This window comes from Daucus carota, chromosome 8 (genome assembly GCF_001625215.2).
Source record: "Daucus carota subsp. sativus chromosome 8, DH1 v3.0, whole genome shotgun sequence".
Classification (NCBI taxonomy): Eukaryota; Viridiplantae; Streptophyta; class Magnoliopsida; order Apiales; family Apiaceae; genus Daucus; species Daucus carota.
This window is the reverse complement of record NC_030388.2, coordinates 30,544,839-30,569,723: the sequence shown is the minus strand read 5'-3', so window position 1 is coordinate 30,569,723 and position 24,885 is coordinate 30,544,839. Positions and strand designations below refer to the sequence as shown.

The following is a 24,885-nucleotide window of genomic DNA, read 5'->3' as shown; positions in this document are numbered from 1 at the left end:
TAGTTAAAAATCAGAGACCGGGTAAATGTTATGATTCTGTATAAAATTGACGCTTTTCAGTTTTACTTCTATGACAGAAATTAGCTACACGGCACAAATTACTTGTTTTGTCTAGAAACGTTTAATAATTTAAAATTTAAAAATAATATATTAAAAAGGATATCTATTCTAAATCCAGATGTATGTAATATTCATATTGTGAAAAATATTTGAACCTTTTTTTTTTTGGATCAAATTCCGCTAAAAATAGCTAATCTGAAAAAATGTGCTTTCAATCTACTTTAGAATTTTCAATTTGGATAAGAATGACAAAATAAAAAAATAAATATCAACGCTCGGATTAGGTAATAAAATTTATACAGGCTTCTTGTTCAACCACACCAGTCCGGCCGGCAGTCCGTTGTGTCGGGGGGGGGGGCAAAAAAAAACCACACCGGTCGGTTGAGTCCGTGGAAAAGTCTGTTTCCAGAAAAATTTGACCAGATCGTTTGAATCAAGGTAATTGCACATAATTTGTTTTTTGAAAAATTTGACCGAATCGTTTATTATTAAGACAGTGCGACATTATATATCATCAAAAAGGAATGAGGATAAGAATTTGAGGGAAAATAAAACAACGAATTTAAGAGGACAACAATTTGGCAGGTCCTGGAATATTTGCAAATTGCAATCAATAAGAAATATTTATAACTTTATGATGTTTCCATATACAGAACGACAGAGATTAGAAAGTGGGCAACTGCTGCCAATATGAGATGGTGTTATCAAGAAGCGGATCTACTGAGAGGCACCCGAAGTCGGGGACATGTGTCTTTTCTAAAAAAAATTGGCGTTTTCAGAAAATGTGTTTGGTGCATCCCTCAAAAAATAACTTAGATCCGCTCCCGGTGACAGGGTTGCATTCAACCTTAGACTTCAACAATGTCATGATTCATGAACAAACATTCCAGGTTAGAAGCCCCTACAATCATAAAAACCAGATGGGAGGAACATTTTACCAAAAGAAGGCGAGAATGTAGGACCGGTATGGAAAGGGATGGATAAGTATAGCATAAGAAAACTTCAAGATGGTCTGGATTTTATGGTACAGCCAAAAATGCAACTTTGAGGTCACTGTCTAGAACATGGGAAAACACCTAAATGCATTTTAGAGGAATCGAGATTTTGCCAAAGCATGAAAGATGATTGTGTCGATAACACAAGTACATGGAGCAATTTGGCATGATCGCAGACTATAAAGTCTACCTTGTAAGTACTAATTTTTTCAGGAACATAAAGCACCAGGAAATTCAAGTAATATCATATAGGAAGTGAGGAAAGCCAGGCAGAAAGATTCAACATTCAATCTATAATATCACCATTCCGACATCATAACCATCAACTACAAACAACCAAGCACCATGTGATTCAAAACATTTGTTGCATAAACATGCATCTAATAACTGACAAGTAGACTGCAGAAATAGTATATATGAGGGTGTAATCACGGCGGTGTCTCCGAACAGTCAAATATTTTATAGACAATAAACAAATAAGTAACTGATGTAAAAAAAATAAAAAAAATCTCAAAGTTCTTATTACCTATCACAATTACATACCACAAACCAAAACCAATAGCTAGAAATTTAAAGTATAAAAGAAAGAATCCATAAGAAAATCAAACGCTTCCCCGAACAGAGTATCATCAAGTTCTACTCACCTGCTAGGTCTGTGTAGTTCTAACTTGCTGCTTTATGCTGTCTGCTGGAAGCTGAGCAGTAGTTTCAGGCGCGGCAGAGGGAATTGTCTGGTATTGAGCAGCCATTTGAGGTGCAGGAGAGGTCATAGTCTGGTATTGAGGAGCCATTTGTGGTGCCAGGGGCTGAGCATAGTACACATGTGCTTGTGTTGGATCAGCAAATTCATAAGCGTACGTCGTAGCAGTAGCTGGACTTGGATTACTTGACTGGGGATGATGAATTTGTGAGAAGCCAACATATTGGGGCCGAGGTTGACCAGAAGGAACCTGAACAACTGACGCAGCTGCAGTATTTGATGTTCTGTACATACTAGCCGGCACTTCAGATTTAGGGGCAGTAGCACTACTAGCCATGCTATACTGACCCGAAGAAGGGGGAGCCATAGCAGCAGAGGGGGCAGCTTGGGGACGGTTAGATGGTGCTCCACCAGCCGCTTCACTATATTCCGCATGTTGCACAGGCATGCTGTACGCTTGGGTCTGTCTAGCAGGCACATAGTACACTGGGTATTGCTGCTCAAGTGCAGGATGGTGAGAATGTTGTGGTTGCTGGGAAGAATACACAGGATAGTATGATGGCATTGGCACTGCTCCCACAGGAAGATGTTGGATATACTGCGATCCAGCACGGATGAACTGCGGCTGATGCAACTGTGGATGATGCTGTGGATCAAATTGGGGCGGCAACAAATACCCAGAGTCTTGATATTGTTGTTGCATTTGAATTCTTGGATCAGTGATCTTCTGTTCAACAGGATTGGCAGTAACCCTACCCTGAACAGGTGGTGCATATTGAATATTTGGGTCTTGATACATCATTGGCTTTTGGCGAGACAATGGATTCGACATGCTACCATCGCTATACAAACAAAAAGCGAACAGCTCAACTTATAGCAGTTCACAGAGTCACACGCATACAAGACTATTAATACGAAACAACTTTAAGCATCAACTTACGCAAGCATTACGCAACCTAACGGCTAACAAAATCTAGAAAAATGAACTACATTTAAATAGTTTTATACCTAGTCGAGCACATATGCAAGTGATTATATCAAGAACCAAATACCATAAACTAGCACATCAAAAATTTAAGCCGGTTTAATAATGAAAGTATAACATTTCAATCCAAAAACATTAACTAATCTACCTCAATCATCAATTAATTCAATTCAGGCAACAAAATATAATAAATGATGAGAACACTTCAAGTACCTCGAAACAGAATCAGGAGAAGCCAAATCCCGACCCCCGCCACCACCACCACTCGATTTCTGATTCACTTGCGAAGCCATCAACTGAGCTTGCTGCTGTTGCTGCTGCTGCTGCAACTGCCTCCTATACCCCGTCCCCCCATGCTCCGACTTCTCATCATCAGACAAAACCTTTCCCCCATTATCCCCTACAACCTTCTCCAAACTCACATTCCCAGCCACCGCCACTTTCCCCACTTCACTCCCCGCAAAACCCCCATCCTCCACCTTCCCAATCCCATTCCCACTCCCATCTCCCCCGACATTCTCCTCCACCCTAAAATGCGCCAAATTCCCCCCTACCCCCGACAAATGCACATCCGACCCAAAACTCGAATTCCTATCCAACGACTCCACCACCGAATGCACATCCACATTCCTCCCCACCACCCCTCCAATCCCCCCTCTCCCCCCAACCACAACCTCCTCATTCAACCCCAACAACGAATTCACCGAATTCGACCCCGACATCCCCCCTCCACTACTCCCCCCATTCAACGCACTCAAAAACCAATCCTCCGACTTGATCGACCCAAACAAACTCCCAATCGAACCCGAACTCATCTCCTGCCTCTCCGGAAACAAAAACAACCTAATCCTCGAAACCCTCCCCGAATTCCCACTCAACCGATCATACTCCTCCACCATATTCTCCAAATCCTCATCCGTCGTCACCGAAATCAACGAATCAAGATCCTCACTCGGCAACTGATACTTCAACACAAACCCCGCTCCACTCCCCCCACTCAACGTCTTCGTCAATCGGCCAATCAATTCGGTCAACGAAGCGCTCCGATCAACCACCACTATGCGCGTATCGCCGCCCACATAGCACAGCGACTTGTCGTGTGGCCGGGGGACTATGTGGCCGCCGAAGCTGCACATGAGCCGCAATTTGGGGACCGAGTTGGTGGGTGGGTGGGAATCGGACGAGTTGAGGGAGCTGAGTGACTCGGTGGCGGTGGGTGCGGCGGGAGGTGGGTCCATGGTGGCGCAGGTGAATAGAGAGATGGTGGAGAAGATGGTGTGGGTTTATATTAGACTATTAGTCAAGTCCAGCTGTTTCTCTTCGTTTTGACTTCTCACTTTTTTATTCGCTTTTATTTTCTCTGTGTGGCATGTAGGGTACCGTTTTTTTAAATTTTTTTTTTTCTTTTGCTATTTTATAGGTTTTATTTTTTCGGTGGATTATTTTAGTGGAGGTTAAGTTCGTGTAAATACAGGTTGAAATGGAAAGTCCTTGATTCCTATAATTTAATTTCTTAAAACAGAAATATTCTTTCTATTATAAGAATTGTGTTCAAATAATTTTGATTGAAATATTTTTCAATAGATTGTATGTTTTCATCGACTTCCGATTCCTAACATTTTTATAATGTTCGTACATAATTCGAGAAATTTAATCAATTGACCTAAAAAGAAATGAAAGAGCAAAAATAAAAATATTATTATAAAGATAGTGGTATTGTTTAATCTCATTCTATTTTGTTGCCATATGCTTTAAATTGTTATGTTTGATTATATCGATCGTTCTTTTCATTTTTTCATACCTTTCGATCTTGAATTCATGTTAAGAGTATCAAATTTTATTTTACAATCATAAGTGATGTCTCATCAAATATATGAATGTTCCCTCGGAGTTGTTAATCTGATTATTACTTATCATATAATTAAAATGGATGTTGTTTAAATAATACTGATGATTCTTTTGTGTCATCAAATATTTCAATTCTCAATCCACAATTCGTATATGATCTCAAACATATGCCACTCAATTTTATAATTTGCTAAGGTCAATATCTTAATATAACGTCACTAAAGGTGACATTAGTTAATTTTGTTGCTCGTTGTTGTAATGCGGTACATTTTAATAACATGATCAATATTCGTCTATTATTACATTCGGATTTTAACAAGTTTTATATTCAATTTTTCATCAAAAATTGATCACATTAATATTATTAAAATTTAGCTTGTAGTTATTAAAAGTAATAACGTATATACCACTGAATGTATAATTTTTCTCTTAATTTCCAAATCAGCTGATTACTTTATTTACTCAAATATGAAATATAAAATCTTATTTCACTTTTCGAAAATCGGTATTCCAGCTTCTCCGTATTTGATATTTATTGATCGTAAATGTTGATTAGGCCGTGATGTTGATGATCCTGCGGGCATGAAAGTGTCTTATATGTTAATATTCCAGTATAATGAAAAATAAAATTTTAAAAAAATATACATCCTCGTAATACATATAAAAGGTTAGTCAGTCTAAAAAAATTAATTAGTATTTCTAATAATTAATATATGATACCCATGTTTCAACTGTGTATCTAAAATTATCATTTTAAGAATGCTTACATTATTTTTAATTATATATAACAAATTAATAATCTTATGAAAAGGGTAAAAAAGTTGATATTATTTTTATGAAAAAGAGCTTAAAATTCATACTTTTAGCTTAACTCTGACCAAGAAAACAAAATTAGAATTAAGAAAGGGAAAGAGGAAGCATCATCTATCTAATCGATGTCCTAGAATTTCTCTGCACAAAAGGTTTACACCGTTTGGTCCGTATATTCAAGACTCCACCCGCCTTTGTTGACGGAACAAGCGAACACAATCAAACAACGCTCTAGAAACTGTTTAACGGAGTCAACTTAACAGACGGCTAAGTTGCCCCTATAAATATCACCCAAACAAATTCTCTTTGAAATTTCCGTACATAGCGTTAGAGAGAGAGAGATTTTATTACAAAGGAGGAGTTTATCTTGCAGTTTGAGTTCGGGAGAGGGAGAGGGAGAGAGAGAGATTTTATTACAAGGAGTAGTTATCTTGCAGTTTGAATTCGATCGAGAGAGAGGGAGAGGGGGAGAGAGATTTTTAAAAATCAAGTAGTTATTTCTGCAGTTTGAGTTGGGGAGTTGTTGCCATTTGGAAGAGAGCCTGTCTCTCTGTATATAACTAAATATATTTCATTTTTATACATTTATTGTTAGATTTTTGGAAGTACTGCTTGTGTATATATACAAATGGCTTGGAAGGACATGTTTTCGATTTCAAAGTTCAGAGAAGCATTTCAGGTTCAATTCTTTCTGCTCCTTGGATTTTAATTTTTGCAGGATACATAGTATGTTTTGTGTTCTACTTTATAATTTTTTGAGATAATAATGAATATATGTAACCAACTCTCGCGAAACCTGAAAGTGTTAGGAAATAGGTCTTAATATCCTCATATTATATATCCGACGGTGTAGGGATATAACTACATAGCAAGTGAAATAAGTATTTCATATCTCGAGTGATCCTTGTAAGCTCTCTTTCCTACCGACTCGAGGTATGTCTGTGTTGGATACCTAACAATTACTCCCTCCGTCCCCCTGAGTAGTATACATTGGGGGACGGGGACGTGGCACGGACTTTAATGCTCCTGTAAAGTGTAGTTGTGTAATTTATTTTTAAAATTTTCTTTTTCTGAATTAAAGTTTGGATGTTATATTTTTATTCAGAAAAAGAAAATCTCAAAAATAAGTTACGGAACTATGTTTTATAAGAGCATTGAAATGCGTGTCGAGCAGTTGAAAAGAAACGTATACAATTAAATGGGACAGAGGGAGTAATAATTAGGTGAATGTATGTAGAGAGTTATATAAACACTTGATCTTATACTGCAAAGCTTCTGAATAAATTTTGGAATACCTATGACACCAATTTTACTCATTTAGAATACACTGCCAGGTGAAAAATGTATACATTTAACAAGGTTTTTAACTGTATCAATCATTTAATTTAATTAGTTTTACATTAATCCACTATCTGATTCGATCGAATCATCTTTAGTTTGAACCTCAGAAGCCAGAATATAATTTCTAATTATATTCCAATCAACAGAAAAAATTTATTCAGTAGTACTAGTAATAATTTTGTGCAAGACTGTAATAATCTTGTGAATATTGTGGTATAACAAGATGGTCTTGATACAGTTTATCATGTAATTACTTTCTTCCCTTGGGCATAACACGTGAACCATTTGTGCGGTAATTTTATTTTTTAGTAATAAGCAGAGTGGATGGAGAATGGGGAATATGCCTTATATTATGCTGTCTCGAACATCTTATTGTGAACTGGTAAACCACTGTTATGTAAAATTGTGAACTGGTAAACCACTGTTATGCAACAAAAAATGTATGTTAAATCCGTAGACTATGAATGTTAAATCTGTAGACTATGTGGAATTTTTTGTTGTTCCCTGCAATAAAAGTGAAACTAGCATATATTTCACAAAGACAATATTACCAGTTCATATGTAGTTCAAAATTTGTATATTCAGGATAGTTGAGGATGGACTGGTGGTCAATACTATAAGGTTCAGGAAGATGTGTATATCATCATTTTCCATTAATTCCAGTCCTTTCATTTTATATCTTTTTTCTGTTTACTGTCATCAAAGTAATTAGGAAAGGAAATCTGTGGGAATATATAACGATGACACTTGAAACTGAATATTTGAAATGTAGACATTAGAATTTGCCTTTCATTTGGTTGAATATTATAAAAAAGATGTCCTGGATTTGGGGGGCTGAAATGCTGAAGGTCAGCTACTGATATACTAAGGGGTTGTGAGTGCGGCCCTTGTGATATATGATACTAATTGAAGAGGCGGTTAATACTTTACAATCTTGTTCACCTATCAGTCTGTTATTTTTTTGCTAAATAAAATTTATTGAAAAAACGGAAACACTAATACAAGATCCAGAGGGGCAAGCCCCTGAAGAAAGAAATACAAACAAACACAGGAAATTCCCTAACTAGGAGCAAGCATAAGAAACTCAAGGAGACAACAGAAAGATGATTAACTCAGCAACTAGACAACAACACTACAGCACTACAATAGACTATCTAGAAATAACATCTAATAAAGCAATGGGATGATGCCAGGATGATTGGCAGCCATTCTCTTGAAGCTGTTACAGGAGAATAGTCTTTCCCGGACCATTTCCTTAACACGCAGCAGGACTCTTGACGGGGAATTATGTTTACCAACATTATGAATTCTGAAATTTCTCTCCTTCCAGGTGTGGTAGATAGCAACTGCAATAAACAATCCACCAATCCTTTTCTTGCTTCCATCTTTTGTGGTTAGTACACTTCCCAAAATTAATATATTCATATTGGACAGATTCCCTCCTTCAATTTTCTCTTGGTCCATCACTGCCTCTGGTTATAACACTCCAACCTACAACTATGTGCGAGTTGTGTATAAACATAGTTTTATTTGCTAAACCTGACATTATATATAACGTGCTATGAATGCTGTCGCACCACCAGCCCATATAACATATCAAAGGAGGCCCAAGGAGAAGAGGGCTATGAAAGTGGCCCAGACAGACATGTGACCCAGAGGGGCAAAAAGGACTTTATGCTGGAAGAGAGTTAAAAAGAGAAGGGAGGAGACTGGGGTAGTTTATCGAGAGAATATTGTTGTTGAGTAGGGCTGGGAGAGACCACCTCTCGAATAGTGGCAATTACTTTTCCGTTGTAATCGTTTCGCACTACTTTGTTATTCTGGAGTTTATGCTAATTATCGTATTTTAGTATCAGATCTAGTAGTTTTCTCTAGCAAATTGGTATCAGAGCCATTCGATCTTCAAGCGTCATGGGTGCACCTCCGTCAAATCAGTTTCGCATTGAGCAGTTGGAGCAAGGGCTCGTTGACCTCCGCGCCGCCATGGCGGAGCAGGTTTCCGTCGCCGTCAACAGCGCTGCTCGTACGATGCAGAGCTCGCTCATAGATCACTTAACCTTGTCTATCGAGCAATCAATGCAACGTTTGGAAGCTCGGGCTGCTAGATCTAAAGATGAGCAAGATAAGTTTCAAGCTGAGATCCGCTCTTCTTTATCAGCCCTAAAAGCGAGTGAGTCGGTGCACACAAATGGTTCTAATTCGCACTCAGGTCCAGGAGTAGGTAATGGATCGGGTCGAGCTGATGGGTCGGGGTTTGGAACGGGTCGAGGTGGGTCGGGTCGACCCGGCGACCAATTTGGGGGTAATTGGAAGGTTAAGAAGCTGGATTTACCGATTTTTGATGGTACCAACCCCGATGGCTGGATTTTGAGGGCTGAGCGTTACTTTCACTTTTATCGACTGGGGGACGAAGAGGTCTTGGAGGCGGCGGTAGTATCTCTGGATGGTGACGCATTACTATGGTATCAATGGGAAAACGGGCGTCGTCCCATTCGTAACTGGGCTGAGTTGAAAGGCATGTTACTGCGCCAGTTTCGCTCCTCGTCCACTGGCAGTTTACAGGAGCAGTGGTTGCATCATCACCAAACTGCCGATGTCTTGGATTATCGGCGACGATTCATTGAGTTAATGGCTCCATTGACAGGGGTACCAGAAGATATTGCTCTCGCCCAATTTCTCAATGGCCTAAAACCGGAGCTGAAGGCCGAAGTTCGAGTGCTGGGTCCATTGACATTGGACCACGCGATGGAGTTGGCAGTGAAAGTTGAGGAAAAGCTCAAACAAAACAGCGCTAAGCGCAGCCCTGTAAGTGGTTTCTCCCCTCATTACTCCACACCTTCCCACTCTACTGGCACTAAGTCCCACATAGCGAACTCTTCTGTTGTTGTATCATCTGTTTCTAGTGGCTCGCCTACTGTGTCGTCTGCCTCGAGCCCAGGCACTAACATGACAGGTCGAGCTTCGTCAGCTAAACCCGGGGGGGAGTTTCGGCGGTTGAGTGAGAAGGAACTGCAAGTAAAAAGGGAGAAGGGGGAATGTTTTCGTTGTGATGAGAAATGGTCGGTTGGGCATCGATGTAAGAAGCGTGAATTAAATGTCATCTTGCTCCAGGATGATGCAGAAGGGGAAATGACAGAGGACAAACAGGGTACTGAGTTGTTGGGGACAGAGGGTAGTACAGAGGGGGCGCCTATAGTTCAGTCTTCCATTTCTTTGAACTCAGTCATTGGGATTTCGAACCCCAAGACACTTAAGCTGATTGGGGAAATCATGGGCAGGAAGGTAGTAGTTATGATCGATCCAGGTGCGACCCACAATTTCATTTCCACGCCCACAGTGCAACAATTGGGTTTGAATGCAGTTAAGACAGAGGGGTTTGGCGTATCTCTGGGCAATGGGGACACAGTAGTGGGTGAGGGTGTTTGCAAGTCAGTAGTACTTGAGTTGCCATCACTTACAATAGTCGAAGATTTTCTGTCCCTCCCCCTCGGCAACTCTGATGTTATCTTGGGAGTTCAATGGCTCGAGAAACTGGGTACTGTGTCCACAAATTGGAAGACACAAACTCTGAAGTTCAAATTGGGGGAGCAGAGTGTTACATTGAAAGGGGATCCCGCTCTAGGCCGCTCTCTAATCTCGTTGAAAAGCATGTTAAAGACCATCAAGAGAGAGGACCAAGGGTTTCTAGTGGAGTTTAATTCGTTGGTTGGGACTGCTTCTCCACCTGACCAAGGTGAGCCAGTGGTGCCACCATTTCTACAGCAAACTCTTGAACAGTACAAAGCTGTATTTGAGCTTCCAGCAGGCCTCCCTCCCTCGAGGGGCCACGAACATGCCATCATTCTCAAGGAGGGGACTGACCCCGTGAGCGTTCGTCCATACCGATATTCGCAAGCTCAGAAGGACGAAATTGAGTCCTTAATCCATGACATGCTCAAGGCTGGCATCATTCAAGTCTCTAATAGCCCATTTTCGAGCCCAGTAATTTTGGTTAAGAAGAAGAATGGCTCTTGGCGGTTCTGTGTTGATTACAGGGCTTTAAATAAAGTCACGGTGGCTGACAAATTTCCGATCCCTGTCATAGATGAATTGTTAGACGAGCTCCATGGTGCGTGCATTTTTAGTAAATTGGATCTTAAATCCGGATATCATCAGATTCGGGTACGGGCTGAAGACGTTCCGAAAACAGCCTTTCGGACCCATGAGGGACACTATGAATTTCTCGTCATGCCGTTTGGCTTAATGAATGCCCCGGCGACGTTCCAAGCACTTATGAACACAGTTTTCAAGCCATTTCTACGTCGTTTCGTCCTAGTCTTCTTCGACGACATTCTGATTTATAGCACCAGCCCGGTGGAGCACCAACAACACTTGTCTCAGGTCCTTCAGACTTTACAGGATCATGGATTATATGCGAACTGGAGTAAATGTGAATTTGGCCAAACACAGCTGGCTTATTTGGGCCATATCGTTTCTGGAAAGGGGGTAGCAGTAGATGACAGCAAAATTCAGGCCATGTTATCTTGGCCACAACCGCAGAATCTCAAGGATTTGCGATCATTCTTAGGCTTGACGGGGTATTATCGCAGGTTCATTGCTCGTTATGCGTCCATTGCCCAGCCTCTCACAGACCAAATGAAAAAAGACCAATTCGGGTGGTCTGAACAGGCTACGACGGCCTTCCTGGCTTTAAAAACTGCTCTGGCTTCGGCTCCGATTTTAGCCATGCCAGATTTTACAAAAGGGTTTATAATAGAGACGGATGCTTCTGGTTTTGGGTTGGGCGCCATTTTACAGCAAGAGGGACACCCAATTGCATATTTCAGCAAAGTACTGGGCCAACGTGCTCGCCTGAAATCGATCTACGAGAAAGAGCTTATGGCCATTGTTTTGGCAGTCCTCAAGTGGCGTCATTATCTTCTGGGTAGGAGGTTTTTAGTGCGTACTGACCAACAGAGTTTGAAGTTCTTGATGGAGCAAAGAGAAGTGGGTCCTGAATACCAAAAATGGGTCAGTAAATTGATGGGTTATGACTTTGAGATTCAGTACCGCACAGGGGTTTCTAATCGAGTGGCTGACGCCCTATCTAGACAAGGGCCTGCAGTGGGCGAGTTGGGGGCTTGTTTAACTGTGGCTGGACCTCCCTGGGAAAATATAAAGGGTGTAATTGAGGGCGACCCCTTGATACAGAAGCTGAGAAAGGACATTGAAGATAGTCGTGTAGTTCCCACAGGCTATAGCCTCGACCAGGGAGTAATTAAGTATAAAGGCCGCGTGGTTATCCCTCACACTAGTTCACTGGTAACGCAACTGCTCCAGGTTTACCACGACTCACCCTTGGGGGGACATTCAGGGGAGCTCAAGACATATCAACGACTGGCGTCGTGTTGGTTTTGGTCAGGAATGAGGAAAATGGTTGCCACTTACATCAGGAACTGCCCGGTTTGTCAACAGGCCAAGGCTCAGACTCTGAAACCTGCGGGACTTCTAAACCCCCTGCCCATTCCAGCAACTGTGTGGGATGAAATATCGATGGACTTTGTGGAAGGGCTGCCAAAGTCCAACGGCGTGGATTCCATCTTGGTAGTGGTTGATCGCCTCACCAAGTATGCTCATTTTATACCTCTTAAGCATCCTTTCACGGCCCCAGGAATAGCCACGGTTTTTGTCCGAGAAGTGGCTCGACTACATGGGTTCCCTACAACTATTGTTTCTGACCGAGATAAGATCTTCTTAAGTTTGTTTTGGAAGGAGCTCTTTAAGTTGCAAGGCACCAAGCTGCTCCATAGTACAGCTTACCATCCGCAAACGGATGGTCAAACGGAGGTAGTGAATAAGTGTATCGAAACATACCTGAGGTGTTTCATCAATGGCAAGGCGAAAACCTGGGCTTCTTGGCTATCTTGGGCTGAGTTCTGGTACAACACCTCTTATCATGCGTCGACTGGGTACACGCCTTTTAAGGCACTGTATGGCCGAGATCCCCCTCCTCTGGTTAAATTCATTCCAGGTAGCACCTCTGTATCTAGCTTAGAGGATCAGTTACAGGAGCGTGACGCCATCCTGGATGACCTCAAGCTTCAACTAATTAAGGCTCAGCAGCGTATGAAGTTACAGGAGGATACATCTCGTAGGGATTTGGAGTTCCAGGTTGGAGATTATGTTTACCTGAAACTGCAGCCGTATAGGCAACAAACGGTGGCAAGGCGGACTTGTGCAAAACTAGCGGCTCGTTACTATGGCCCGTTTAAGGTGGAAAAACGCATAGGGAAAGTGGCATATAAACTGATGTTACCAGCCAGTTCTCAGATCCACCCTGTATTTCATGTGTCTCAGTTGAGAAAAGCCGAGGGATCTATACCAGCACAACCGACAGTTCCGAACAATGTTAATGGAAAATTGGAATGGGAGGGCTACCCAGAAAAAGTGCTAGGTGTCCGGCAGAGTCAGAATTCTGCAGTAGGGGGTGGTGAAGTGCTGATAAAATGGGAAGGCCTATCTGAAACTGAAGCAACCTGGGAAGAGTTCGATTACCTCAACCAAATGTTTCCAACATTTCACCTTGAGGACAAGGTGTCGGTTTGGGCGGCGGGTAATGCTATGAATGCTGTCGCACCACCAGCCCATATAACATATCAAAGGAGGCCCAAGGAGAAGAGGGCTATGAAAGTGGCCCAGACAGACATGTGACCCAGAGGGGCAAAAAGGACTTTATGCTGGAAGAGAGTTAAAAAGAGAAGGGAGGAGACTGGGGTAGTTTATCGAGAGAATATTGTTGTTGAGTAGGGCTGGGAGAGACCACCTCTCGAATAGTGGCAATTACTTTTCCGTTGTAATCGTTTCGCACTACTTTGTTATTCTGGAGTTTATGCTAATTATCGTATTTTAGTATCAGATCTAGTAGTTTTCTCTAGCATAACGAAGCTCTAATTTTATATTACCGGACCTTCATTACTCTGCACGAAAGCTTAAACTATATTATGATGAACTATGTACCAAATAGTTCAATTTTAACTGAATAATGCCATTTTTTGATTTCATCTTCTAAATTTTGTTTATCTGTCACATATATTCAAAAAGATAGAACCACGAGATAAAAAGAGATGGATAATTGAGAAAGGGACGGAAGATTACATGAGCGATCACTCGGGTCTGAGTTAGGGGTGGCAATCGTTTCGTTTTGTATACTTTCGTTTCGTGTATTTTCGTGTTTCGTGTACTCGAAGGTGAAACCCGTATCCGCCCGTTATTAATTTCGTGTACCTAATTTGAAACCCGTATCCGATCCGAATCGTTTCGTGTATATTTCGTGTACTTTTCGTGTATATTATATATAAAAATATTAATATATTTTTTAATCAAAAAATGGATTTAATATATATTTTCCTTTATAAATTTATTAAATGTGAATGATATATTTATACTTGTATACAATTCTCTATAAATTTGTTAATGTATCTACAATATATATCCACACATACATATAAATATATACTTTTTACTCAATTATATATTTAATATATCATAACATATATATAATAAATATTATCTACAAATATTTCGTGTACTTTCGTGTATTTCGTGTACCCCAAATGAAAACCCATATCCGACACGAAATCTATCGTGTAATTTCGTGTTCGTGTACTTTCGTGTTTCGTGTATCGAAAATCAAAACCCATATCCATTTTTTTCGTGTCGTTTCGTTTCGTGTTAGCGTGTCACGTGTCAAATTTCCAGGCCTAGGTCTGAGTACTAATTACATTTCTATATTGTCTTTCCATTTTGCTAGTTGTTGAGAGTGATGCTGACACTAGCATCACACCTGGCTAGCTCCAGCTGTAACCCCAGCTGTCACCAGCTGGCTGTTGCCATGTCAGCTTAGTCAGTTACATTTTCTGCTATAACAACTTTCTCTCTACTCATAGAAACAGTTAGTGTCTTGTAAATAATTTCTATCTTGTGGTTTCTCTCTCTAAGAAACATGATTGTTCTTCTTCTTCTCTGAGTAATGAAGCTTTGCTTATTGTTTTAGTTGTTGATTACTAGTTCATATATTGCAAAATAACACTAGTAGTTTATGATTATGATTATGATGATGATGATGATGATGATGCTACGGTTTATACCAAATCAGATCACCTTCTCTACTCTTTCCTATATATGTTAGTCCAATATTATTATGCTCCTCCTTTATTGGCTGCACCAAGTACCCAGTTATTTATATACTCTTATTTTGGGGCAATTAAGGATGTCTGATTCTTTAGTCAGTTGTTGGGTTCTTCCTATCCTATATTATGATTTTGGAAAAAGATGCAGTGAAAGTGTGTAAACAATGAGCAATCATTATATATGTGCATTATATATGTGGATTTCTAGTTAAAGGGTAGAATATGCAAGAATCACTGTTTAATAGTACATATGTCTTCCGTCTTGCATAATTATATGTTATGTATATTGTCATAATGATACGAGTATGTCAAATAAATATTATTGATCATGTATAGTAGTTACTCTTATATTGCATATACTGTATATTTTCTGAATGGAAAGTCATATAATCTCATTTTTGGGAGGCAATTTACCTGTAGAAGTTTTCTACTGTACTCAAACCATAAATGTTAATGCCAAAACAGGAAGACACCTAGTGCATCTTTTTGGATTTGTAAATTGTAACGACTGGATTTGGAGATTATGCATCACTCACAATTCACTCCAAATAGAAGCAAGGCAAAATAAGTTAAGAACTTTAGATTACTATAATATAGTGTTATACGAGGAGAACAGGGGATTGCTTCCTCTTGTTTAGTTTGGTGGGCCAAGCTCATCATAAATCTTAATATAGTTTAACCTTGCTGTTGTTTAAAAGCTTTATACGTTTGCTTGTCATACTTTTCATTGTCTTGAGGAACGCACACTCCAAATTAATTAATTATTTAAGTAGTAATGAAATATTAATATCATTGATCTTATTTTGGCTTTTTCCTTCCTTCTAACAGGGCAGGACAAGGGAGGTTGAGCTTGGTATGCATACTATCCGGTCTCATGGAACTACAGTTGCAAGGAGTCATAAGCATGACTGGTTTATCTTGCTATTACTTGTGATCATAGAGATCATCCTAAATATCATACACCCATTCTATCGTTTTGTTGGGAAGGATATGATGTCTGATCTTAAGTATCCAATGAAGGACAACACGGTGCCTATATGGGCTGTTGGGGTAAGTTTCTCGTACAGTGGAATAGTTTATTATATATATATTAGTGGTATTACCCTATATATTTAGTTCTCTGTTTTACCTTTAACTTCTTAACCTCTTACATATTGTATATGCCTACTATTTGTCTATAGAAGTCATTGCTCACTGCCTGTTTTAATATTACACAGGTGTATGCAGTTTTATTGCCTATTATTATTTTCAACCTCTTCTATATCTGGAGAAGAAGTGTGTATGACCTGCACCACAGTATCCTAGGTGTGCACATCGTAATTCTTTTAGCAATTATTTACTAAAGCCTTTTTTTTACCTTGTGATTATCTTCAACTGATTATGACTTGAACATAATCCTCAACTTGCAGGCCTCTTATTCGCAGTACTCATAACTGGCATCCTTACAGATTCAATAAAGCTTGCAGTTGGCCGGCCTCGGCCTGATTTCTTCTGGCGCTGCTTTCCTGATGGCAAAGATGTATGCAAGCCTAAACCACGATATTTATTATAGTCTTCCACTATTTATGTGTGTGTGTGTGTGTATTAAAGTTTCAGTTTTACTAGTGTCCTACTTGGAATATGATTAGATCACCCTAAATATTAGAAGGATAACAATGACTCCCAATTAAGAAGTAAATTGTGAAGAAATATTGTGGATAAACTTAATTTGAATGAAGATGCCCAATAATTAGACACCATCTTACTTGCTATTGCCTGTGTAGTATATACATCTGTTGAAAATGAGGTAAGATCCAATTGGAACGAATCACATCTGTAAACTTGGGAAGGCAAAGTGGAGGTAATAATTTATCATTAATGCAAAACCACAGGCCAACTTAGCAAAAAAAAAAAGAAGGTAGTTCTGTTTGCAGATTCTCTAATATTTCCAGTGTGAAAGGTTTTGTAGCTTTAAATACATTTAATATGACTCCGCCATTCTATTTAATGTTTTAGAAGGGGGGTAATATCATCCTTGTAGTTTTGCAATGTTCTTGTTTAAATGATTGCAGATCTGGATTACTTGCCTCCTCCATAACATATATATGTCAAAAAGTTATTGCAATGTTACCATGAAATAATCTAGTTTTATGCACTTGATCGCTTAGTTCTTTTTCAATTCCTGTTTTCAGGTGTATGACCAATTCAGCAATGTTGTATGTCATGGTAAAACACATGAGATGAGGGAAGGACATAAGAGTTTTCCAAGTGGCCATACTTCATGTAAGAACACTTCCTGCTTTGTAATACACGAGTGTACAACTGTACATCAGTTCTATATAAAATTTGTTATATCAAGATGTTAAAAATAAAGACACAATGGTACAAATACGCTCAATTTAATTTCCCATTTTAGTATCTTATACAATCCATCACTCTCCCACTTAAAAAGTGTCTTAAAGTTGATTTCTATATCCAAATGCAATGCTGATATTGAAATCTTTTTCTATGTAGTGCTACTGTAGATATTTTGTATGTCTGAAAGCATGTTTAATCTTCGGGGATTTGTTTAAAACACATATGTTCATTTTAGGCGTTTGCCAGCTGATATCAGAATGCAAATTGGTTTTCTAATAAATAGCTAATAGCACATAAACCGCTAAAGCTTCTTGTATACATGTCCTGCTAAAAGACCATAGTATCATTTTTTTTTTTGTAATCTTGTATTGCCAAGCTTGTTTGTGTTTGTCAAACGCGTAGTCAGTAGTGTGATTCTATTGACTATTGTGGCCTTGTATTAAATTATGAATCTGACAAATTAGCATGACAATGCACAGGGTCCTTTGCAGGATTGGGATTTCTCTCTTTGTACTTAGCTGGGAAAATTAGAGCATTCGACCGCAAGGGACATATCGCAAAACTTTGTATCGTCTATCTTCCTCTCCTTGCTGCAGCCCTTGTTGGTGTATCTCGGGTGGATGACTATCGACACCATTGGCAGGACGTCTTTGCTGGGGGGCTCCTGGGTATATTATTAACATTTGATTGCCATTATGAAATTATTTTGTGTTGTTGGATAGTGGTTGTTACTAAAAAGCTGTTATTCAACTCCAGGACTCGTCGTGGCAACAATCTGTTATCTTCAGTTCTTCCCACCACCATATCACACTGATGGTAGGCTCTTCAATAATATTTCATATTTTTATTCAACTTAATCTTTAGCAATTAATTCTCTTGTATTCTAATATTTATTCTGCCCTACACTACAAAGGACATGCATTCACTCACAAATGCTAAATGTATCCACCTACAAACTTGTTCTAATGCTTTAGATGATTTTATTTCAGGCTGGGGTCCTTACGCACATTTTGATGCTCTAGACGAGACACGTTCTAGTTCGCTCCCAGCACCTCCGGTAAATGGCTTTCCTATGCATGTGATGCAGTCTCAGTCTGCAAGGAACTCTGAGTTTGTCACAGTACCTTTAGGCCAAAACTCAAGCTCGACGCTGAGAGATGTAGAAGCTGGCAGAATGTAGAAGTTTTACACGGCTATTGGTATCTCTATCTATCTGGCAAATATATCTAGCTGTGGTAGAGGGCCTAGAGGCTCTCTGTACATATTTCACTTTATAGTTCTTTCCGGGAAGCTGTAGTGCTATGAGTTTTTTGATATGACCATGTTGAGAGAGATGTTCTAGAGCGGTTTGACACTTAATGTGATTGACGGGTGTATTCGATTAAAATTTTAATGGATTTTATATAATATATGTTTAATGTATTGTATATGATTTTGATCTTAATTGTACCGCCTGTACCGCGTAGCATAGATAGAGTGTGAATTGATGAGCGTTTTTAGGATTTAAGTACAATTCTTCAAAATCTAATTATTTTGGGAATTTCAAATTTTTTAAAATGTACTGAACAATTTTACAAAATTCATCATTTTATTAAGTCCAAAAAAGTTCATTAACATTTGAATAATGAATTTTAAATAATCTCAATCTGAATTGAATATCCTCAAATTTCATGAATGAAAAAAACTTTTAAAATTCCAATATAAAATAATTTTGACTTATCAATTCTTTTACAAACCACGATGTTAATCTCAACATCCTTATTAATAAAATCAAATCATACACGTTAAATACACATATATCAAATCACAAGAGTATCAAAGTATCATAAATAAAGCAAAAATAAAAGGGATCTGAGTTGATTGGCGCAGGTGTTGAGGAATATACGTTGGAATGAAACGAAGATGCTGGTGATATCAGTCAAGTCCACTTTAGATGTTATATTTAACTCTTGCTTCATTGTTCTTATGATATTGAAGTTTTCTTTTTTAAAATTTATATTTGATATGAACATATTAAATTAACTTCTTTATCACCTGTAGTTTCTTACTTGTTTTATAAATTATATATTCTCTCGGTTTCAATTTCACATGTCCACTTCTAAGAATAAAATTTGTTTTTGTTCACTTCAACTTTCAAAATTATATTTTCAAAATCAATTCTGCTTCACATGTTTATTTGTATTTTCTAGTTCAACCTCATTCCACATATTATAGTCATTTAATACGATTAATTTATAAACATTTAATTTTTTTAAATTGTATGATTTTTTAAAAGTGGAAAATTAATTTGAAATTGAGGGAGTACAAAAGAAAGTCTTTTTTACTTATTAAACTAAGTAATATTGTAAAAAAGGAAAAGTATCTTACTTAACTAATAAAATTTGGGAATTTTATTATATAATAATTTTGCTTAGCAAAAACAAAATATTCGGGAATTTTAGTTGTGTGAGAATGGAATTAGATTTTATGAAAAAATAAAAATATATTAGGAAATAATGAATAAAAATAAGCATGTTCAAATTTTTAATGACTTCAGATTGTGGGTAAGAAAGTAAAATCATTCATTTCCAATAAAAAAATGTTAGGTACTCAAAAATATTGTCTTAATTTTTTTTCTCAAATCTTCATTAAGAATGTATGGTTAATTCAACTCACATAAATGACCCCGTATGCACATAAATTATTCAATTAAAATCAGTTATATAAGAACACGGTTGGAAGTGGTTAAGAGCCACCATTACTTTTCAAATATATAACTTCAAATTTGGGTCAAGTAATTTAAATGAAAAAATTGAACAAAAATTATAAGTTCTCTCAAAATTTTAACACTTGAAAAAATATACTATAAGCGACCGCATTATTATTCGTTTAAAGTCCGTTATCTATCATTATTAATCTTGTATTGTATGACTGCGGGTATCGATTATTTTGATCAGTACGTTCATTTTTGCAAATACATTAGTAAGAAACTCTATAAAATGACTTGCGACTTGATCTTATCTTAATTTTCAAAATTACAACCTAATTAATTTAAGATCAATTCCACGTTTTTAAGAAAGAAAAGATTAACTACACGTTCCATAAATTAAAGAGAGAGAGAGAACCACACGTCGAACCACGCTGTAGTATCGTGTACGATGCTCTAAATTTATGTCAAGGGGTCAACTAGCCTAACACCTGTATAATTAACCCCCTCCAAAAAAAGTTTAATTTAAATTTTCGAGATTAGTCAATAAAAAACAACCTGTACTCATGTATAAGAGCAGTTATTTGTGATTCAGTTGACACATTTGTTCTTGAAATTTCGGATATTAGTGCTTGTCTCTGCTTATAAAGAAATGACTTGGAAGGATTTCCTGTTCGTTCTCAAGTTCAGAGATATTTTTCAGGTTAATTTTTATTTATGTTCGTTATTTAGATGTTTGTTGTATGTGTAAAATGTACAGACTTGCATTAATGTATGCTGCATGCCGACACCAGACAAAAATGAAGTAGTATTCGTGTCACAAATATGTAGCAGTACTCGTGCTCTCTCTCCCCCCTTCTCCCTCCCTCCCCCGTCTCTCTCTCTCTCTAGCTCTCTCTCTCGCTCTCTCCCCCTCTCTCTCCCCCCTCCACCCCCCCTCTCTCTCTATCTCTCTATCTCTATCTATCTCTCTCTCTCCCTCTCCCTCCCTCTCTGTCTATCTCTCTCCCCCGATACCCTCTCTCTCCGTCTCTCTCTCCCTCGGGTGATCATAGATGTTTATTCTGTTAGTCAGCTGTGAAGGGGTCTAGATATTACATCATTTGCTAGTTACAGGGTAGACGATGCAAGATTCAGTGTTCAGTATATCGTAAAGGGTTTGGATTTTCGTTACAGATCATGTCTTTCCCTCTTGCATCTGACATCTTTCATATGTCAATGTGTTTTTTTATGTAAAATTATGGCTGTTTGCTTGGTCATTAATCCTGGTTCACGTACGTACATGGATGAAAGATGTCGCAATTGTGCCGTGTGTCCAATGTTTTCATATGGTATTAGTATATATTCGTCTTCGTATATTTGAGGGTAAAATCGATACTTAGACTCGTTTTTATGTATCCAATCTCAAATTCATATCTTTTAAACATGTTGTGTAATTCTTGCATACCTTTAATATAAATATAATAATAAAATGTAATTATAATATATTTTTTAAAAAATATTTTTTTATGTATTATTTTAAAATATATATTAAATCTTAATATTTGCCTATAGTTGTATACAAATTTGTACATGTATATATATATGAGTAAAGTTCTATGGAGTCCACTTTTTATTGGAGTCCTTGGAGTCCATGCATGTTCTGCAATTAAAATATAGCTTAAAATAATACAAAACACATTATATTCGAATGATGTTCTACGAACATCATTATTTTATTGTAAATCTTGCGGATTTCATATATTTTACAAGTAAACCATTGCAATATATATTATTCTATAAAACATGTTTAGTTTTGCAGAACATACATGTTCATGTTGCAGAACATATATACTGTACTGAGATTTGTAGGATTTACAATAAAGTAATGATGTTTGTAGAACATCATTCGAAAAATAATGTGTTTTGTAATATTTTAAGCTATATTTTTAATTGCAGAACATGTATGGACTCCAAGGACTCCAATAAAAAGTGGACTCCATATAACTTGACATATATATATATATATATATATATATATATATATATATATATATATTATATACATTCGTGTATTTTCGTATCTATGAAATTAAAACTATATCCGATATTAAATTTACCACGCACGTTGGTATCCATATATTTTCGTGTTCGTGTTTCAAAATTTAAACTCACACTAACTTTTCGTTTCGTGTACCAAATTGCCGAGTCTAGATTCTTACTGGACAAGTTATAAGCAATATTTGACTAGCGCAACTTTTCTAAGTGTGCGTCAACCATACTTGTTAATCTTAGTTCCTTAAAGTTGTGAAGAAACCTTATGACAAGAAGTGCATCTTTACATTGTAAACTGTTATCACTGGAAATGGAGCTTATGCATTGTCACAATGTATTATAGAACGAAAGTACGGGAGAATATGTATATAAGTTTACATAATTAGTGTAAATATTTCAGAGAATTGTTCTCCTTTGTCTGCGAGTAATCTCACCCATATTTGGAGGCTGTATATGTTCGTTTATAGCACTTGGCTGTGAGGAATACACACATCAATTAAGTTACCTAATTTCATTGACCTTAGTGTCTTTTTTCTACGACAGGGTAGGGAAAGGGAGGTTGAGCATGGTATGCATACTATCTGGTCTCATGGAACCACAGTTGCTAGGACTCACATGCATGATTGGTTTATCTTGCTTTTACTTCTGTGCGTCGAGATCATTTTAAATATCATACACCCATTCAATCGCTTTGTTGGGAAGGATATGATGTCGGATCTTAAGTATCCATTGAAAGACAACACGGTGCCATTATGGACTGTTCCGGTGAGTTTCTTGTACTGAGAAGTGAGAAGGACATTATTTCATATTGACTTTTTGAACTAGTATTATAACATATAAATGTTGCGTTTACTTGGATGGAATGGAATGAGGAGTGAATGAAAAAAAAAATTATAAAGAAATTTTATGGTGAAAGAATAAAGTATGAAACAATAGTGACTAAATATGAGTGAGTCTAAATTTTTTATGATGAAGTGGAATAAAAATTCCTTCCAAAACATGAAGGAATATAGTTGAAATAGAATGATTGAATTAATGAAAATTATAAACATTTTCACTGATCACCTCTAATTTAAAATATAAATTTTATTCCTTCCCCTGTATACCATTTCATCCAAGTTTATCTAGCCTTTCACCGTGTCTGGTCCTAATGATTTATTTAGACTCTAGAGATATTACTGATTATATGTTCTGGTATTATACAGATTTATGCAGTTTTGTTACCTTTAATTGTTTTTAGCCTCTTCTATATCCTGAGAAGAAGCGTCTATGATCTGCACCACAGTATTTTAGGTGAATATCTCCTCTTTCTCTCGGCAATTATAGTCTGAGGCTCGAGATTCTTTTCGATGATCTTGTCATAACCTCCTCCTGAAAAACGTATACACCGATGATGATTTAACATATATACTCATTTTGCAGGCCTACTGTCCGCTGTACTTATAACCGGAGTTCTTACGGATTCAATAAAGAATGCAGTCGGCCGGCCTCGACCTGATTTCTTCTGGCGCTGCTTTCCTGATGGCAAAGAAGTATGCCAGCCTAAATCATTATAGTTTTACATTTTTGATACTATTATCAGATCTTTATTAATACTCCCATTTTCAGTTGTATGACCAATTCGGCAATGTCGTATGCCATGGTATAACAAATGAGATACGGGAAGGACGTAAGAGTTTTCCAAGTGGTCATGCTTCATGTAAGAACACTTCTTACTTCATGACACATTATTGTATAATAATTTTCATAATATATTTGTTTATCGTGATGCTAAGAATATGATAGTTTTATGAATACAATGACAAATTAGCGTGATGCTATGCAGGGTCCTTTGCAGGATTAGGATTTCTTTCTTTGTACTTAGCTGGAAAACTTAAAGCATTCGATCAGAAGGGAAATGTGGCAAAAATTTGTATTGTTTTGCTTCCTCTTCTTGCTGCAGCTCTTGTTTGTGTCTCTCGGGTGGATGATTATTGGCATCATTGGCAGGACGTGTTTGTTGGGGGACTCTTGGGTTAGTTCTATTCATATATTTTTTTGTATAACTATTCTCTTGCTCTAGAGTCACTGTTAATTAAATTTTCTTTCCTTATCCAGGGCTTGTCATGGCTACCATATGTTATCTTCAATTCTTCCCACCACCATATCACACTAATGGTAGGCTCTGAAAAATCATTTCACTAAACTTGAGTCTACACTTTTGTGTGATTAAAATTTATTTAGATTGCTTTGTTCCACTATACTAAGGATACTAAGGATACTAAGAAGGTGATCACATACTATATTTATGGGGCCATTTGAGGAAACTTAAAAAAAATTGATTTATTGTTTAAAGTAAAGAAGTGGATTAGGAGTATAAATAAGTTAATAAAGTGTTTAGAAAAAAAGTATCTGAGAGAGAAACTAGCATTCTCAACTTCTTAAAAGTGTTTCTACTTATTTACACAAACGAGTTAAGAAAAGCAGAAGGAAGAAGCAACTTCTGATTCTGATAACCAAACAGGCGCTATATAATATACTTTTGGATAATTTTTTTTCTTTCAGGCTGGGGTCCTTATGCACATTTTGATGTTGTAGGCGAGGCAAGTTCCACTCAATTTCCGGTAACTCCCGTCGATGATATAGAGATGCATGTGACGCAGTCACAAGCTGCAAGGACTTCAGAATTATCTGTGACAATACCTTTGGGACATAATTCAGGTTCAATGCTAAATGAAGTTGAAGCTGAAAAAATGTGAAATGTTTACTCTATAGTTTATATTTATCCTAACCTGACGATATATAGCTTTGTTCATAAGGATGTGTTTGTAAATTATCTGTTAATAACTGAAATCATTTATACTAAATCATTTTTTATTTTTTAATTACATTACTGAGTTTCAAGGATAGAACTAGGAATACAATGTATTTATGGTGCTAAA

General features: G+C 37.5%; 3 protein-coding genes across 8 annotated transcripts; 2 read left to right on the top strand and 1 right to left on the bottom strand.

The window, feature by feature from the left end:
- Nucleotides 1-1,492: 1,492 nt before the first annotated feature.
- On the bottom strand, nt 1,493-4,071 carry LOC108200045 (chromatin modification-related protein eaf-1). The gene is made up of 2 exons (XM_017368104.2): nt 2,954-4,071; nt 1,493-2,597 (listed from the first exon to the last, which is right to left on the bottom strand). The coding sequence occupies exons 1-2, from the start codon at nt 3,976-3,978 to the stop codon at nt 1,703-1,705; spliced, it is 1,920 nt and encodes a 639-aa protein (XP_017223593.1). The 5' UTR covers nt 3,979-4,071; the 3' UTR covers nt 1,493-1,702.
- Nucleotides 4,072-5,518: 1,447 nt separating this feature from the next.
- On the top strand, nt 5,519-18,688 carry LOC135148350 (putative lipid phosphate phosphatase 3, chloroplastic). Of its 2 annotated transcripts, none has more exons than XM_064083192.1 (8): nt 5,519-6,077; nt 15,736-15,957; nt 16,125-16,212; nt 16,317-16,426; nt 17,079-17,169; nt 17,724-17,912; nt 18,001-18,060; nt 18,234-18,688. In XM_064083192.1, exons 1-8 carry the CDS (start codon nt 6,027-6,029, stop codon nt 18,422-18,424), a joined length of 1,002 nt encoding a protein of 333 aa, XP_063939262.1. In that variant the 5' UTR covers nt 5,519-6,026; the 3' UTR covers nt 18,425-18,688. The 2 variants fall into 2 exon arrangements, with proteins under 2 accessions (XP_063939262.1, XP_063939263.1); XM_064083193.1 differs by lacking the exon at nt 5,519-6,077 and adding an exon at nt 14,661-14,744.
- Nucleotides 18,689-20,384: 1,696 nt separating this feature from the next.
- LOC108198929 (putative lipid phosphate phosphatase 3, chloroplastic) lies at nt 20,385-24,831 on the top strand. Of its 5 annotated transcripts, none has more exons than XM_064082546.1 (8): nt 20,385-20,633; nt 22,508-22,729; nt 23,170-23,257; nt 23,387-23,496; nt 23,573-23,663; nt 23,790-23,978; nt 24,062-24,121; nt 24,542-24,831. In XM_064082546.1, the coding sequence occupies exons 1-8, from the start codon at nt 20,583-20,585 to the stop codon at nt 24,700-24,702; spliced, it is 972 nt and encodes a 323-aa protein (XP_063938616.1). In that variant the 5' UTR covers nt 20,385-20,582; the 3' UTR covers nt 24,703-24,831. The 5 variants fall into 5 exon arrangements, with proteins under 5 accessions (XP_063938616.1, XP_017222188.2, XP_063938618.1 ...); XM_017366699.2 differs by having other exon boundaries at nt 20,386-20,633; nt 24,509-24,831; XM_064082548.1 differs by lacking the exon at nt 20,385-20,633 and adding an exon at nt 20,739-20,757 and having other exon boundaries at nt 24,509-24,831.
- Nucleotides 24,832-24,885: the final 54 nt, after the last annotated feature.